Source organism: Pongo abelii, chromosome 10 (assembly GCF_028885655.2).
Source record: "Pongo abelii isolate AG06213 chromosome 10, NHGRI_mPonAbe1-v2.0_pri, whole genome shotgun sequence".
In the NCBI taxonomy this organism is placed as follows: Eukaryota; Metazoa; Chordata; class Mammalia; order Primates; family Hominidae; genus Pongo; species Pongo abelii.
The window spans coordinates 60,407,112-60,423,516 of record NC_071995.2 but is presented as its reverse complement, the minus strand read 5'-3'; the positions used below and the strand labels follow the sequence as shown (position 1 = coordinate 60,423,516).

General features: G+C 31.7%; 1 protein-coding gene across 5 annotated transcripts in view; it reads right to left on the bottom strand.

Moving 5' to 3' along the window:
• Positions 1-16,405, bottom strand: part of USP15 (ubiquitin specific peptidase 15) — a 144,391-nt gene that overhangs the window by 40,403 nt on the left and 87,583 nt on the right. For 3 of the 5 annotated variants that reach the window (XM_002823463.4, XM_054527328.2, XM_054527329.1), the window contains 2 exons: positions 15,012-15,098; positions 8,706-8,850 (listed from right to left, as the gene is read on the bottom strand). In XM_002823463.4, the coding sequence (XP_002823509.1) occupies positions 8,706-8,850; positions 15,012-15,098 (232 nt within the window). Of the gene's footprint in view, positions 1-8,705; positions 8,851-13,170; positions 13,306-15,011; positions 15,099-16,405 lie in introns of those variants that run through there. The other 2 variants (XM_054527330.2, XM_002823464.4) reach the window with 2 other exon arrangements.

Sequence of the window (16,405 nt, the reverse complement as noted above, 5' to 3'; positions counted from 1 at the left end):
TTCTCGGATGTCTTTTTCATAGATACCCTCATTTAGACACAACCATTTCCATGATTTTAAATACCATCTACAACACGCAGATTTTTATTTCCAGCTTAGGCCTCTGATCTACATTCCATACTGGAATATCCAACTGTCTATGATCTATCTGCTTGGATGTTTCACAGACATCATAAACTGAACATGCCTAAAATTAACTCATAATCTCCTCCCCACCCCAAATTTACTTCTCCTACTATGTTCTTCTTCCTACTGCTCTGGAATTTCATTAAATGGTTACATCTATCATTATGATATATAAGCCAAAAACTAGAGAGACCCTTGTGATTCCCTTCACCTTTCATTAATTTGAGTGCCTTCTGCATGCCAGACACTATTCCAGGCAATGGGGCTACAACAGTGACCAAAACAAAATCCCAGCAGTCATGGGAGAGAGGGAGAGAGGGAGAGAGCACGGGGTGGGGACATGGGGAGAGGGTGTCTGTGTTGGGAGTAGGGGAAGATACACAGACAAGCAAAAAACCCTAATAGAAATAAAGCATGCCAGATGGTTATGAGTACTGTGTGGAATGTGGGGCAGTCACTATTTTTTACAGGGTGACTGAGGAAGGACCTGACTGATAGATAATAGCGACCTAATGGAAGTGAGAGAGCAAGAATATATATATTTAGAGGAAGAACATTACAGGCATAGGAAACTGCAAGTTCAGAGACCCTAAGGCAGGCACGCTCTTGGCATGCGTGAGGGTGAGGATGGAACAAGGTAAGCATGGAGGTAAGTGATAGGAAATAAGCTAGCATGGGGCCAGATCCTACAGGGCATTGTACTTTTTTTTAAGGACTCTGGCTTTCGTTGATCATTGAGTGAAATGAGAAGGCATTTCGTGTTATTGCCTAAGTAATAGAAAATGCTTTAGGTTTGAAACGAATTGCTGGCTGTTCTTTTAAGAACAGATTGTGGAGGGTAAGGACAGAAGCAAAGAAACCAGCTAGCAGACACATGGAATGAACCAGATAAGAAGACAGTAGCCTGAAACCTTTAGTGCCTTTGTAACATTAAAATCTAAATTCTCCCTGTATGATCTGGCTTTTGCCTACTCCTTCAAACTCATTTTGTCTCACTCCCCTTCACACATTATTCCACAAACTACACTTCTGGTTCCTCAAACTTGCCCTTCTTAGTGGCTTTGCACATGTTTTTGGTCCTTCTAACTTCACCTGCCAAACTCACACATATTCTTTGGTCAAAGCTCATGTTACTTTTGGTAAATATGACACCCAGCTTAAAACAGGTGCTCTCCAAGCTCCCGTTGCACTCTACTTTCCCTTTCATGATACTTATCATAATTCATGACTGATTTAATATTTATCTCCCTCACTAGACTGTAAACTCCATGGGAAAAAACTGTTTTGTTCATCATGGCATAATTAGTGATTATAAGAGTGAAAGTCACCTAATAGACCTTCAATAAACATTTGCTGAGTAAATGACTTCATAAGTCATTCATTACTTATGAATTACTTGAAAAAAATTACCCAGCTTGATAATCTACAATATTCTGAAAATAGTGCTCTGAATAACTTCTGGCTTTCAAAAATCTACTTTGTCATTGAAGGATGAAAAATATCCACCAGTGATACTCAGAAGAATAAAAGCAATTCCAAAAGGAGTACTTGAATAGTTTTTAACATTCTGAACATCGAATGAGTAAGTGTGTATATAACCTCCTAGGGAAACTGTTTTAAATGGCACAACATTAATGCTACTTAATGAGAGCATCTTGTATTATGGGGGCCAATCATTTGAACTAAACATAAAAACATTTTTAATAACTGTACAACATGTGAATATACTTAATGTTACTATAAACTTAAAATGGTTAAACTGGCAAATTCTGTTATATTTTACCACAAAAAACAAAACATAAGCATTTCTTATAGGTTGATTGGCATAATTTCAAAAAAATACATTACCTCAAAATGTACTGAATAACAACTCATAATAACTTGTCTTAGTGACTGGAAATCAAACTTTCCTTGCTTCAATTTCCTCATTAGTGGAATAGAGATACTTATGCCCTAACTCACAGACCTCTGTGAAGAGAAAATTGTGAAAAACAATATAAAAAAATAACCTGCATTATGCAAAGAAGGGTACTGCTCTTAACAGAGGCTGCAGGTTCAATACAGGGCTGTTAATGTTTTAATATGGGTTTATATGAGAACTAGTAATTGATTTAGATATTACTATTAATCGAACAATGGTTTAAGTAACCAACTCACTGACCCTCTCTCTCCCTGCCCAGAATAGTTTATAAATCATTGTAAAGAAGTAAATGGTAATCTTTTAGAAAATATTTTGACATTAAAAAAAATGAGCTGCTTGATTTTAAGTAAGAGAAGTAAACCTGAAACAGGTTTTTCTTTCCTTTTATTTTCTTGGAGGGAGGGAGCAAATCTGTAGTTCCCATTACAGACTACAGATTGACATTTCTTTTGTTTTGCTTTTAATTACAAAAAAAATCCTTGAAATAATTATAATAATTGATACAAGATACTTCAGCTTAATTATATTAATAACTTGTTATAAGATGTAGTCACTACAATACTATCTAATAAGTATATTATTAAATTGGTGTTGGCCTTTCCTAGCCAGGATAGTAAAACCATTTTATATTTTAGAATTAGATGTAATAATTTACAACTCTTTAAAAGAACCTCTCTATTTCTCTAAGATCTCTATTATGTCATTTTCCTATTATAGAATTAGGGACAGATAAAACACATAAAAAAACCTAATTCAGAAAGAGGCACTAACTAATCTTAGGGAATTTTGCTTATTCACTGAGAAGAATGTGAACAGCGACAAATCAAATCTCATGTCTCCATCTGAGATTAAGAAAGGCATGTTTTCATAACAAATCATTATTAGCCAAGTTACACAAGTGCAAAGCATTCTTTTAGAGATACCATTTCTCCCCTAGTTGTGAACACTAAATTTTTACAGAACTATCTCATATATACTCTTTCTTAAAATAATCTGTCTGAGAACGTAGGTTCTTGTTTCCCACCTCTGTTCTCTTTCAAAAAGGAAGGGCTATTCTAGTCCAAAGGGAAAAGTAAAAATATTGGTATCCATGTTGAGAAAAATGAATGGTTCTAATGCAAGTAAGGTTGTTTCCATTTTTTTTTTTTTGCTTTTATCAAAATGGACAGATGACCTGACTGAGTCGTCATTTGATAGAGGATTGAATATATTTTTGATGACAATTTGCTATGTAATGTCTGGCACATAACATGAAAGGAACTCACATAATTGAGTTTAACATCCTGGATTAGGATGAAAACCTGACCTAGAAAGTAGTAGTTTTAAATTTTTCATTAGCCACATTCTCAGTTTATCAGAACAAATATAAGATCCTAAACTATTTTTTAAAAAGCGTTTTGTGTCTCAGAAATGAGGTTTTTCCTTTTACGACGAAAACTATATTCATTTAAATATAAGGTTGGTAATTTAAATAAAATTAGGTTTAGTGTTAAACTGGACTTCTAAGAAACTGAGTTCCAATAAATGCAAAAAGAAAGTCTCAAGGTAAGAGCAGGCTAGTTGAAGTAATGTAACATAGAAATAACAGTTTCAGAAATAACTTTTTCTCCGTTTTACAATGTAATGAAGATCTATCTAGTTTCTTAAAAATGTTATTTCTGTGTAGTATTACTTATTCTCTTAAATTAAATCTTTAAAAAAGTTTAAACTTTCTATTTAACATTCTTCTAAATTTTTGAAATTATGTTTTTTCCTAATCAACAGATCATAGAAAAAAAAACTGACCTTAAAAATGCTTGAAATCCCAACTTATTTTATATTTTATGACAGGAATAATGAATAAATCTATGATTAGTATCATTTTTTTCAATGACTTCCTAGAATCTATTTAAGGAGCTCTATTATGTCCAAGTAAAGATTTTGAAAATAACCATCTTATGCCATGCTGCTTTCCAATGGAAAAGACCACATTACTCCCCTGCTTCAAATCCATCTGAGGAGATGCTTCATCCAGGAAACTAACCATGAGCCTCCTAGGTAGGCCTTGACAATGAAAAAGACAAGGGTTGAAGTGCTCTTGAACCTACTGAACTAATGCTAATTAAAATTATCGCCAATAACGCAAAATTTAAAAACTGGGCATTCTCTAGATGGAGTAACAGATTTAGGGCACTAGAAAACTATCTTATTATATTATTTGAACCAATGGGACATGGTGGTATATGCCTATAATCATAACTACTCAGGAGGCAGGGGCTAGGGGTAACCAAACTCAAGAATTTTCAATTTCCTAGTGCCCTACGGATAGAATATTCATAAACAATTCTATGCTATTATATCCCTTCCTTATCAGCTTGCCTAGGAAGAGTTAAATTAGCCTAGTTCAGAAATTAAAGAGATGATAAATACCATTACTGCAATAACACTACATGAAAAATAAAAGTACACTCAATTATTTCTTCTTAGTCCACTAAGGTCCACGTGGAAAAAGACTCAAGAAAAGAGAACAGACACAACGGTTATGGAGGACAGAATCTTTCCAGAGTCATTCTGCTTAACTTGTTGAATTTTAAAAAAAGATGAGATAATTTCTACATAATACGTATTCAGTATTTATAATGTGCCAGTCAGCATCCTACGAGTTAAAACCACCAACTCACGTAACGCTTACAAAACTCCTAAGATAGGGTACTATTATTTTCTTGTCAGACGATGAGAAAAATGAATTGTGGAATTAACTTGTCTAGGGAAATACAGTTATTATAATAAGCAGGAAAGCCATGTTTTTAATCCAAGTAGTGTAACTCCATAAACTGTGATCTTAACCTGTATTATTAGTTTTTTATGTGTTTCTTTTTTTTTTTTTTTTCCAAGCCAGACTTTGGCTTTCAAACAGTTCCTCAGAGTCCTGGGATTCCATGAGAAAGCTTCTGGGGCCATTGTGGAAAGTAAAGGAAAGCAGATGGGGTTCAGGGAACTTCACCCAACCAAAGCAATTTTACCATATCTACTTAAATATTGGGGACACAATTAAACTTTCCACAGTAACTTAAAAAAAAGGTTTTGATGCTAAAATACAAAGCGTTTGAAAATCACAATATCTAGGCTATAATCTTCATAAGGTCAGGATATACAGTTGTTCTTGGTATCCACAGGGGATTGGTCACAGGAGCCCCCCTCTCCACCTTGGGGATACCAAAATCCATAGATGCTCAAGTTCTTGATATAAAATGGTGTTGTATTTGTATATCACCTACATATATCTTCACATATACTTTAAATCATCTCTAGATTTATTATAATACTTAATAAAATGTAAATGCTATGTTAATCGTTATATTGCATTGTTTTAAAATTCACATTATTTTAAATTGTCATTTATTTATTTATTTTTGAGATGGAGTTTTGCTCTTGTCACCCAGACTGGAGTGTAATGGCGTGATCTTGGCTCACTGCAACCTCCGCCTCCCGGGTTCAAGCAATTCTCCTGCCTTAGCTTCCTGAGTAGCTGGGATTACAGGTGCCCGCCATCATGCCCGGCTAATTTTTGTATTTTTTAGTAGAGATGAGCTTGCATCATGTTGGCCAGGCTGGTGTCAAACTCCTGACCTCAGCTGATTCACCCGCCTCGGCCTCGCAAAGTGCTGGGATATGAGTCACCATGCCTGGACAAACTGTTATATTGTTATTTTTTACTGTGCTATATGGCAGTACCATATTCACCAAAAAAGGTTAATACTCATTCATACCATTATATCAGAAAATCTTAAGTACCAATATCATTAAATTAAATAATAACAGTAATAATGTTAAATCACACTCAGATTGGTGCTGCTTAGTTTTTAATCATGTGTGGTCAAAAGATTTCACTATCTCAAGGCTACTGATGGGCTAAGTATAACCCACTCTTACATTAAAAAAGTATACTTTTTACACTCTTTTTTTTTTTTTTTTTAACATATGTTAATACTATATCACCTGATGCGCTGAAATGATCACTTAAATTTGGAGGACACTGAATTAATTTAAGAGGTTACATTAAAATTCAAATTGTCAGTAGAGATAATATTTGATAATATTTTCTAAAATTCATGAAAATTGTCTTCAATTTCAAAGAAGTTACAAGGAAACTTGAAAAAACATAACTGAAGAAATAGTATCTGACAAAACCTATTTAAAGAATCTATTCTATTAGTTATCTATTACCCTTTTTATTTTTGGATCTATGAACTTACATGAATTTTTGTGAAATAGAGGAGCAAAGGCTACTGCCACCATTTTGTACTCCCTCTTACAGTCAATTTTCAGCTCTAGAGCTGACATCTTAATCAATTAAAAATCATGGAAGTTTTAAGAAAATAAAACTAAAGGCCTAGCTTTTCTAATTCCAGATGTGAACTAAAAGCTAAAAGCAGCACAAAAACTCATTTTTCTCTTCTCCAAATTGTTTGAAGAATTTTATTTTAGAGACAATATAGTTTCCAACTAAATAAAGCTATACTCATGAAATAATATCCACTGCTTAAAATACTCACTGCCAAAATTTTCGTCAAAAAATTTTATGGCTATTACCATAAAATTATAAACCATCACGCTCACGGCTATGTCTCAGATGAAATGGAATATGTGATGGTAAAATATATTAGGAGGGTCTGCAATAGAGCTATCAATTTATTCTAATAAAATAGTTTTGAATAGAAGCAAAAGTGAATAAACTAAAGATCCTCACACCTTAAACATAACATGCAAGAAAGCTAAACGATGCCAAATCTAGCTCAACCTAGCTGGTTAAAAGATTGAATTTGAATACCTATTCCTGAGAAATTGCAGTTAACCATATGTAGACAATACTAAACAGATGTATCAAAAGCACAGAAGACTAGGATGTAGTATTGCTTTAGAAGGAATTTAGTCTGAATGCTGGCCCAAGCCTCCCATGAATGATTAGCATCAACACAAACTCTTGTGCTCTCCGGACAGATTCAAATTTCGAATCCCTATGTTGAAATATTTTATTAATATTTATGAAAAAGCACCAAGATTGGTTTTCTATACTAGGAAAAAAAACTCTAGCTGATATCAAGCATCTGGAACCAAAGTAATTTTGGCAGTTCAAGGATAAAGAGGTATATAAAAATTAACATAACTTGGTGATCTGAGAACAGGGTTTTCTAGTACTGGTATAACCACAATTTACATAAAACATGTTCCAGAGATGGTCCAACAGATATTATAATTTGTCTGTCTCATTTCTATCTCTGAAAGCTAAGCACCCATGTACTTTACTTTGTTATTTAACTATTAGTATAATAATACATTTTGGCTTTCTTCCTCATCTAGAAAAATAAAGATAAAAATTTAAATTGTCTCTATGTTTAACTAGTGCTAGAATTCTTGAAAAACTATTTTGAATAAAGTAATTCACACTATACTATGAGCAGGATTACTCACTCGAAGATTTAAAGGAAGAGTTTATTAACCTATATATTAACCTATCTGCTTAGGTAGATAGGCCACTTCCCAAGTGGTTCAACTCTAAAGCAAAATACCAGAAATCGATTATGCCTTCCCCACTCAATTTCTAAAAGGATGTTAACTCCTGGCCTATAGTGTATGACAGATTCTAATTTCCAAGAATGCTATAAAGGCAATGGTTAATTTAGGAAGCAGCTGTATGAATGATGATGTACAAAAAGATTCACTTAGAATACTGAATGGTGAAGAGTCATCCTTTTCTCAGATAGTGAGAAAGATGTCTAATAATGTCCTTATCAATCTATACCCTGCATTTAATCTATATCTTTCAAGGCTGCCTCCTGGGCATAGGAGATTCAACAAAAAAATATGAATAGAGAACAGAAAAGTTTAGATTTAAAATTAAAAATTCAGAATTCACAAAAGAGACTGACAAAAAAAGGTTAAAATTCAAATATCAAAAATGGTTTGCCATTATTCTGAGCTTTTATAAACACAAAAATTTTATCTGTAAAAGGGGAATAAAATAAGCAGCCCTAAGTTTATACACAGTAACAGTAATATTAAAAAATATATCTCTCTCATTACTTCAGAATCAATCAAAGACATAAATATTTAACAAGTTAAGTTGAAAGAGGATATAAACTAAAGCAGAAAGAGAAGAAAAAGGGGGTGGGGGCAGGGGAAAGGTAGTTACCTCTTATATCCCCAAATTAAAAGACCTTTAAGGGAAAGTGATTTGTTAAAATATGTATACAGAAAGAAGTTCCCAAGATTTTCCTTTTTAAAATTTTAATTTCCCATTAAGACAAAAAAAAAAAAAAAAAAAGAAAAAAAAAGTGCAACAGACTTCTACTGAATAATGGAGGGAACTCACTAGCTTTTTTGCTTTTTTTTTTCCTCCCCTTTTAGACTGCTTAAGTTTTCTGTTTGATATTATGTTTTTGCAAAGTGATATATAATCTTGTACATTATGTTAATCGATCACATGTCACCTAATTGAGAAACATATATTCTACTACCAGTAGTAGAATGAATGAGTCAAATATGTATGCTTAAATCTTCCATGAAAAATGAACTTTCAAAACATATACTCATGTTCTGGCATGAAAAACCCAACTTTATCTTCTTGTATTACAGATTTCCATGAAACATGAGTTTCACTTTGTTTACAAAGACCTACCTGAATAGCTGAGTTCATGAAACACGTATTTCCCAAGTTACTTAGGCCACAGAGGCCTGGCTGTTCATTGTTTCTTCCAGGTTCTGAATAATCATAGTTCTTATAAGCAGTATATGATGGGAGACAGTAATTTGAGTTTTTCACACTGGAAGAAAAAAAATTTTCATAATGCAGCCAATTATATTACAACATATTTATAATAAAGAGTACTTTAGGCCTATTTATATGTGGTTGATCATTAAATTTCTTTTATAAAGTACTCAACTCAGATACTTTTTTAAAGACTTGAACCTCAAACAAAATAACTCACCCTGAATTAAGATACTCCTTATGCAATCAACAAAATCACTCTCATATACCACACCAACCAATACAAACCACTATCATATCTTTCTACCTCTGATTAACTGGAGCAGCTTTACAGCTTGCTCCATTCCCCATTGCTCCATCGAATTTAAAACATTCAGATTTTAAATACCACTCGCAGCAACAAATCATCTCCTTTATGACCCTTTTGCATTCTGTTATTGTAATAGAGTAAAAATGGTAGAAACAGTAAGAGTTATGCTTTAAAAAGTTACAGGTAAGAGCAGAGATTTCCAAGGCCACTGTGACCTCACTGTTATGATGCACTGAAGATTCCATTTATAGTTTCTATGCGAGACCAGCAAAAACTGGCATTCAAATGCAGAAAAAAGCCTGGGTGAACAGGAATACAAAAATGATTCTAACAAGTATATCCCAGTGTTATTTGCCTTTTCTTTCTTTTGGTTTCTCAGAACAATGTAGTTTATTTAATTAGATAAATATAACCTCAAGATAATGTAAATGTTAATATTAAAAAACTGTAATATTCTAAAAGTTACAAAATCAGGATAATTTTTAGAAAGAAGAAAATAAGTTAAACGATCCCGCTTCCTTTCGCATATAATAAAAAATAATTTTGTGAAAAAGAATGGATTCTTTCTTATTTTTTAATAGGTTATCTTATAAAATATGTATGATGAATATTTTGGATATAATTCAAAAGCATGCTTTCAATCTTTTTTTATTAATTAGAAAAAACCTGAATGAGATCTTTCCTAAAAGCAAATGACGCTATAAATAAAACAGCTTTATAAATGAGCATGATGAATCAGTATCTCTAGCAATTCACAACTGGCTATAATTTATTCCTGGTATTACTTTTTTAAAGTAGTTTTTTCTTATAATTTTAAATACTTCACTTTATTGTTCCATATAGGACACTCTCACTTTATTATTATAAAAGTTTATGTGAACTATACTACCTGTTCTAAGAAAGTCTTTAGTAAACACACACACACACACACACACACCACCCCCAGAGAAAACACACAAAACCAAACCAACCTAAAATTACACATACAATGTCGGCCTACTAATGTTTTTGCATTTTTTAAAAAAACACTCCTTTCTCCTACAAATAAAAGGTCAACTCCTCAACTCTGAAAAAATAATCCACCCTGAGATAAAAACAGCAGGCGCCAAAGAAATGTAACATTGATCAATTCAAATTCGGAATTGCTAGACTTATAGCTATTTACTTGACTTAAATTAAAACAAAACACAAAAAATATAATTCATGCATCTTTTTTTGGCAAATCATTAGCCTATGATTCACATTTTATTTTATATTCCTAGTAACTAATAAAGTACAAAGCGCCTATTAGCAATTTTAAGTATTTTTGCCCATAATTGGATTATTGAATCTAACTTTGGGTACACACAACAAAAAGCTGAAGTACAAAAAAAATCCTGTTTTTCTTTTATAAGTTTAAGTAGTGCTAAAAATGAAGATCTTCTGTATATTATTTTTAAAAATGCAAGGCTTGCATTTTCTACACATTCTACACATTACAGAGAAGAAAAAACTTCTGGCTGTAAAATCATAGTAAAATTTAAGCAGCCAGAGCACACAGGAAAGTATGCCCAATGCATGCTCATGCCTATACACACACACACGTGAAAAGACTAAAAGCACATTTACATGCTCATTCCATAAGTATATATTCAGATATCCTGTCTCTCCCCACGTGTAACACAAAGGGATGCTGGAAGCAGCAACATGATGGAATTTGATGGGACAGAAATTCCTATTTACTGAGAAATGAACAAAAAACTTACTCGCAAAGCAGTTTTTTGGTTTTGTTTTTTAAAAAAATCTAAATCCCTAAATAATATCTACAACTTTGCTCAAAGATTGAGATAGTCTAGATGCTCAAAAATGATAATGAAAATCAATGAATTTAAGACACTTTAATATTATCTTGATTGGTCACTTATAATCCACATATTATGTGTGCTCTAAATGAAATATTAAGGCTTGTCATGGAAAATATCAAAACTAGCAGTTTATATAATTCAAAAAATATATGAAAATCTGGGCCCTAAAGATAGCCTCTAGTATCTTTCATGACTATGTCTACTAATCATTTCCTAAAGATCTTAAGCTAGTCATCATCTTTTAAGGCTATGCTACTTTGCAAAAATAAATTTACAGTAATAGTAATGGGAATTTTAATGCTATATTAGATTAATTCTGTATTATATCTATCCTTCTTTAATAAAAATACACATTTTTTTTGTGAAATTGAACCTTACCTTTCTATAAAAAATGTCAGATTGACTTTTAAACTAGCACTGACACATGACTTTATAAATATATAATTTAATCCTCATAACTATAATTATGCCCATTTTGCAGTTAATGAAATGATGCTTTTAGCTAACAAATTTATCAAGAGCCAGATGGCTAGCTCTGGTAGTTTCCAAAATTCACAGTTCCTGTTCATGGCTCAATCTCATACAGGGAATCATTTTCATTTCAAAGAAAAAGATTTAAATGAATTAACAGAAAAATAAAAAAGTGTTCTGCATTTGGAATGTCAAATTGAGACAATAAACACATTAAAAATATTTTTTAAAGGCAGTATTAGTAATGTATCAAAGCAAAAATAGCAGGGCAGAAAAATACAGGTTATAGAACTATTACCAGAAAGACAATCTGACAGATATTTAAAAATATACTTAAATTATAACTGACGCAAAACCAAATACACAAGGGACTAACAGGTAAAATTATGACACAAGGTAAACAAACTATATTACAGTAATGGATTTTTCATAATACTAGTTTTTAATAAAAACGTATTAAACTTAAATGAAATAATTCCAAGTATGCTTTATTACTTGGAATTATTTTATAACAATACTCTTATTTCTGGAAATGAAAATTTTATATCTTAGAAATGTATCAGTGTAGGGTTAAATCTTGAATTTATAAATAAATTTCATAAACTATTGATTTTAATATATTACTTATACTTGTAAACTATTTCCACATACATAAGGTTTCATAAACATACTTAATCCAAAAAGGTCATTACCTATTTTACATACTTTTGAAGAAACTATGCTATTTCTACCTGAAGTCTTCCCATAAGCTGAATGGAAATTCAAGAAATAAATTGTATGTAAAACAGTTGTTTAAATACGATGGAATTCAAGTTTTTTAAGGCTAAAAAAAAAACTTTCTATTTTACAAATGCTTAAGTTCTGTTCCTTACTAAGAAAGACAATCCATACATAAAAATGTACTTTTAAGCTCAAAATGGTTCACAGCTTCATGGCACCTCAGTGACTATTCACTATTAAAATTCCATAACATGACAGGGCTATTTTAGTGTTTGAATTAAAAAAATATAAATAGCTAAAAATATAATGTAGTCATATGATAGAATCATCGAAACTTAAGACTCTAATTTCTCTCAATAGTTTCTGCTGTCAGAGGTTTTGAGATTAGATTATACTGTCACGTATTTACTAAGAATGCAAACAGAACAAAACCAGAAACATACCAGACCACACATACCAATATGGTAATTCTGGTCAAAATATAGTCTACATTCAATATAGTCTACATAAAATGTTAAAAATCTCTCCAAAGAATGACTGTAAATACCTGTAAATGAATTCTCTTATAGTAAATATGAGAGCCATCTGCAATGAGTAAATCATTAGTAATATGTTATCTAGTATGAAAAAATGACTTTTGGTAAGTTTACTTAAAGCTCTCATGTAATACAAACCAAATTACGAGGCGTTATTTTCACTCTTTTTTTTTGGCCTGTGCACATATATTTTTAAATAGAAGAGAAGATACCACAGCATAATTCTGAATATTCAGTGTCTTCAGTATTTTAGTATTACACTATGTTGTAATATTATTACACATAGTGCACATATCTTTTTATGAATTACTAAAATAAGAATGTGACCATTTTAAATGTTCTTGATTCATATTGGTAAACTATTTTGCTAGAAAAAATTATTCTAGTACTCCAAACACTCAGAACCGTTATAAAAATACATGTCATTGTTTAATTTTTTCCAATGTGACTGAGGTAAGGGAAAGCAAATGGAATTTTTCATGGTTTTAACTTACATATCTCTAATCAGTAGTGAATGTGAAAATGTAAAATATTTATCCCAGCTGGGCAAGGTGGCTCATGCCTGCAATCTCAGCACTTGGGAGGCTGAGGCAGGAGGATTGCTTGAGCCCAGGAGTTTGAAACCAGCATGGGCAACATAGTGGGACCGTTTCTATGAAAAAAAAAAAAAAAAATTAGCAGGGTGTAGTGGCGTGTGCTGTAATCCAAGTACTCAAGAGGCTAAGGTGAGAGGATCACTTGAGCCTGGGAGGTCAAGGGTGCAGGGAGCTGTGATTGTGACACTGCACTTCAACCTGGGTGACAGGGTGAGACCCTACCTCAAAAAAAGTTTGTCCCTTATTTAATTCCTTTCCTTGTATTGCCCAGTGTTTCTCAGACTGTCTTAGAAAATTTCTGATTTTTATGAGCTTGATATATTTAGAATATAAATCCTTTATCATTTGCAACAAGTTCTTTTTTCCATTTATTTGTCCTTTTTAAATATACTTAACAATTATCTTGGATTTAAAATTCCAGAGAGAAATTCTCAGATGTGAGCCAATTTTCTCAACCCTATTTCCTGGATAATCTGCCCATTTGTATTAGTCTACAATGCCTCCTGATCACATTAAATTCTTTTTATACAAAGATCTGTTTCTGAGCTGTTAGATTCCACTGATACGTAGGCGTATTTTTGGGTCAGTACTACGTTGTTTGAATTTTTATATCTTTATAATACATTGTGATATTTAGTTTAAGACTAATCCTTCTTATCCTTTTCCAAAATTATTTTAGCTCTTGTCATCTACTTATAATCCAGATGTATGTTAGAATCATTTTTGTCATCCTCCCCCAAAAGATAAATTTTAAGGGAAAATTAATTAAACATATAAATTTAATTATTGGTGTTTTAATTTTAAAGATTATTTCACAAATAGCTTTAGTCTTTTAGAATTTACTCACTGAGATAATCAGATGCCATTTAGAAACTGAAAAAAATCTAAATGCTAAAATTTTTATTAGTATAATAGTAATACATAATTAGTATAAGTATTAAATATCTAATACTAATATGTTAGTGCAAATATCTAAATACTTTCAATCTAATCCATAAATGGCACTATACATGTGAAAAAAAATAAAAGGAGGATAATCATCTCTAGATCAATATTCTTCCCATAATTTGGGCTAATTACAAATAATAAAGGTTTTCTTTTGACCTTTTTGAATAAAAAAACATGTCAATGTTCAAGGTAATACACTCAGAGTCAATACAAGATAATACACTCGGAGTGAAGCCGTCTAACCTTGACTTTCAACTGTTTTTCTTATAGCAATATAACATACACTTCAATAAAATTTTTATAAATTCCATGATTCTAAATTTTATTTGATAAGGGGTAAGGAAATTGTTTTTCTGAACTTCTCAAGAAAAAATGATTGCCTTTTTCATAAACAAAAATTTATGTGTGCTTTCCACTTGAGAATCACTGATACACACTTTTTAAAAGTACTTTATTATATGTGATTACATATCTAGTTCTAAAATGTATCTGAATTTAAATTCTTCCTAAAAAGTTGTGTTCTAACAAACTTCTAAATATATTTTAATGATTAGTGTTTAGTATATAAAATTTTTTAAGTGTTTTATTTCTTTCAGTATATGTATTAAATCAAGAAGTAATTTAATTGCTTTCTTTTTTGTTGATACTCATGGAAGAACTAACCAGTAATTTAAAAGAAAACCAATTTTAATGCATTAAGACTTTTATCCTAAATTTTAGATACAAGAGATTTTTTGCAACCATAATAGGGTGATCAATTAAACAAAGAGTTTTTAAGATTCAGTGCTTACTTTCTGTTGTTCATGTTGTTATAATTATTTGATAGAGATGAAGGAGAGATCTTTGGTAAAGTTGAAAAATTGGATGCACCTGGGGACCTTTAAAAATATGAAAATGTTAAATTAGATAAAAAAATGAAGAATTTTTAAATTAATTATGAAATAAAAGAACTAACAGATGACAATGTTTGTAGTAAATGAATGCTGAAAAATAGATTTATGAGCAAAATCACTATTATCCTTTGGTTTTCAATTTTGAATGTATTATTCCGTATAAAAACATAAAAGTACAAAAGGGAACTATTTTCAAATAAAATTTATCAAATTAAATATGCAACTTGCTATTATTCCTATAAATCTACTAACTACATATACCCATTTCCGAGTTTAGGTAACCATTTTTAACATTTTACGATCAATTTCCATCAGTCAATGGAATTAAACTATTCTACTTTGTTTCTCACTGGTACACCATGGCATTCTAATTATGTACAACACTGACACAGAGATCAGAGAACATTCCCAATTTTTAAAAATTTAAGGCAATGGGGACAAAATAGATAAAATAATTCCAAGCATAATCCCAATATGCTATATTTGGCCAAAGGGAAAAGTCATAAATCTGACTATAGTATACATACCTTATTAATTCAGAATCTTTTTGAAGAAACTGCAATTACTATTGGTTTTTAATCAACAAATATGCATTAAAGGCATGACTTATAATCAACAAATCTATAATACAGTAATAATTTAAGTATGTAAAGGTCACTAAAAGTTTTATTTCCCCTTGTAATTTTGTAAACATGTTATTTTAATTTACTAGGCAACATCTAGGCAAGGGGCTGTAAAAAGCTAGGCTTCAGTCCAGTGACTCAGTCATTGTAAATTCTAAATTAGTCAAGCCCCAAACGATTCACTTTTAAATATTATGCTAACGAACAATGAAATGGTCAATAGGCAGAAAAGCATAATCTACAAAATTTGCTTTTAAGTGATTTGGATTTATCTAAATATACATATCTACAATGCATTATGCAGAACAAATGGTGGGCAATAAAATTTTTTAAATATAAAAAAAGTACATTTTAAATTTCATTTTTATTTTTTTTTTAGAGACAGGGTTTCGTTCTGTTGCCCAGACTGGGGGGCAGTGACATAATCACGGCTCACTGCAGCCTTGACCTCCCAGGCTCAAGAGCTCTTCCATCTCAGCCTACTGAGAAACTGGAACTACAGGCGTGTGCCACCATGCCCCGCTAATTTAAAAACAAACTTTTTGCAGAGACAGAGATCTCACCATACTGCCCAGGCTAGTCTCAAACTCCTGGCCTCAAGTGATCCTCTTGCATCAGCCTCCCGAAGCACTGGGACTACAGGTGTGATTACAGGCTGCACCAGGCCTA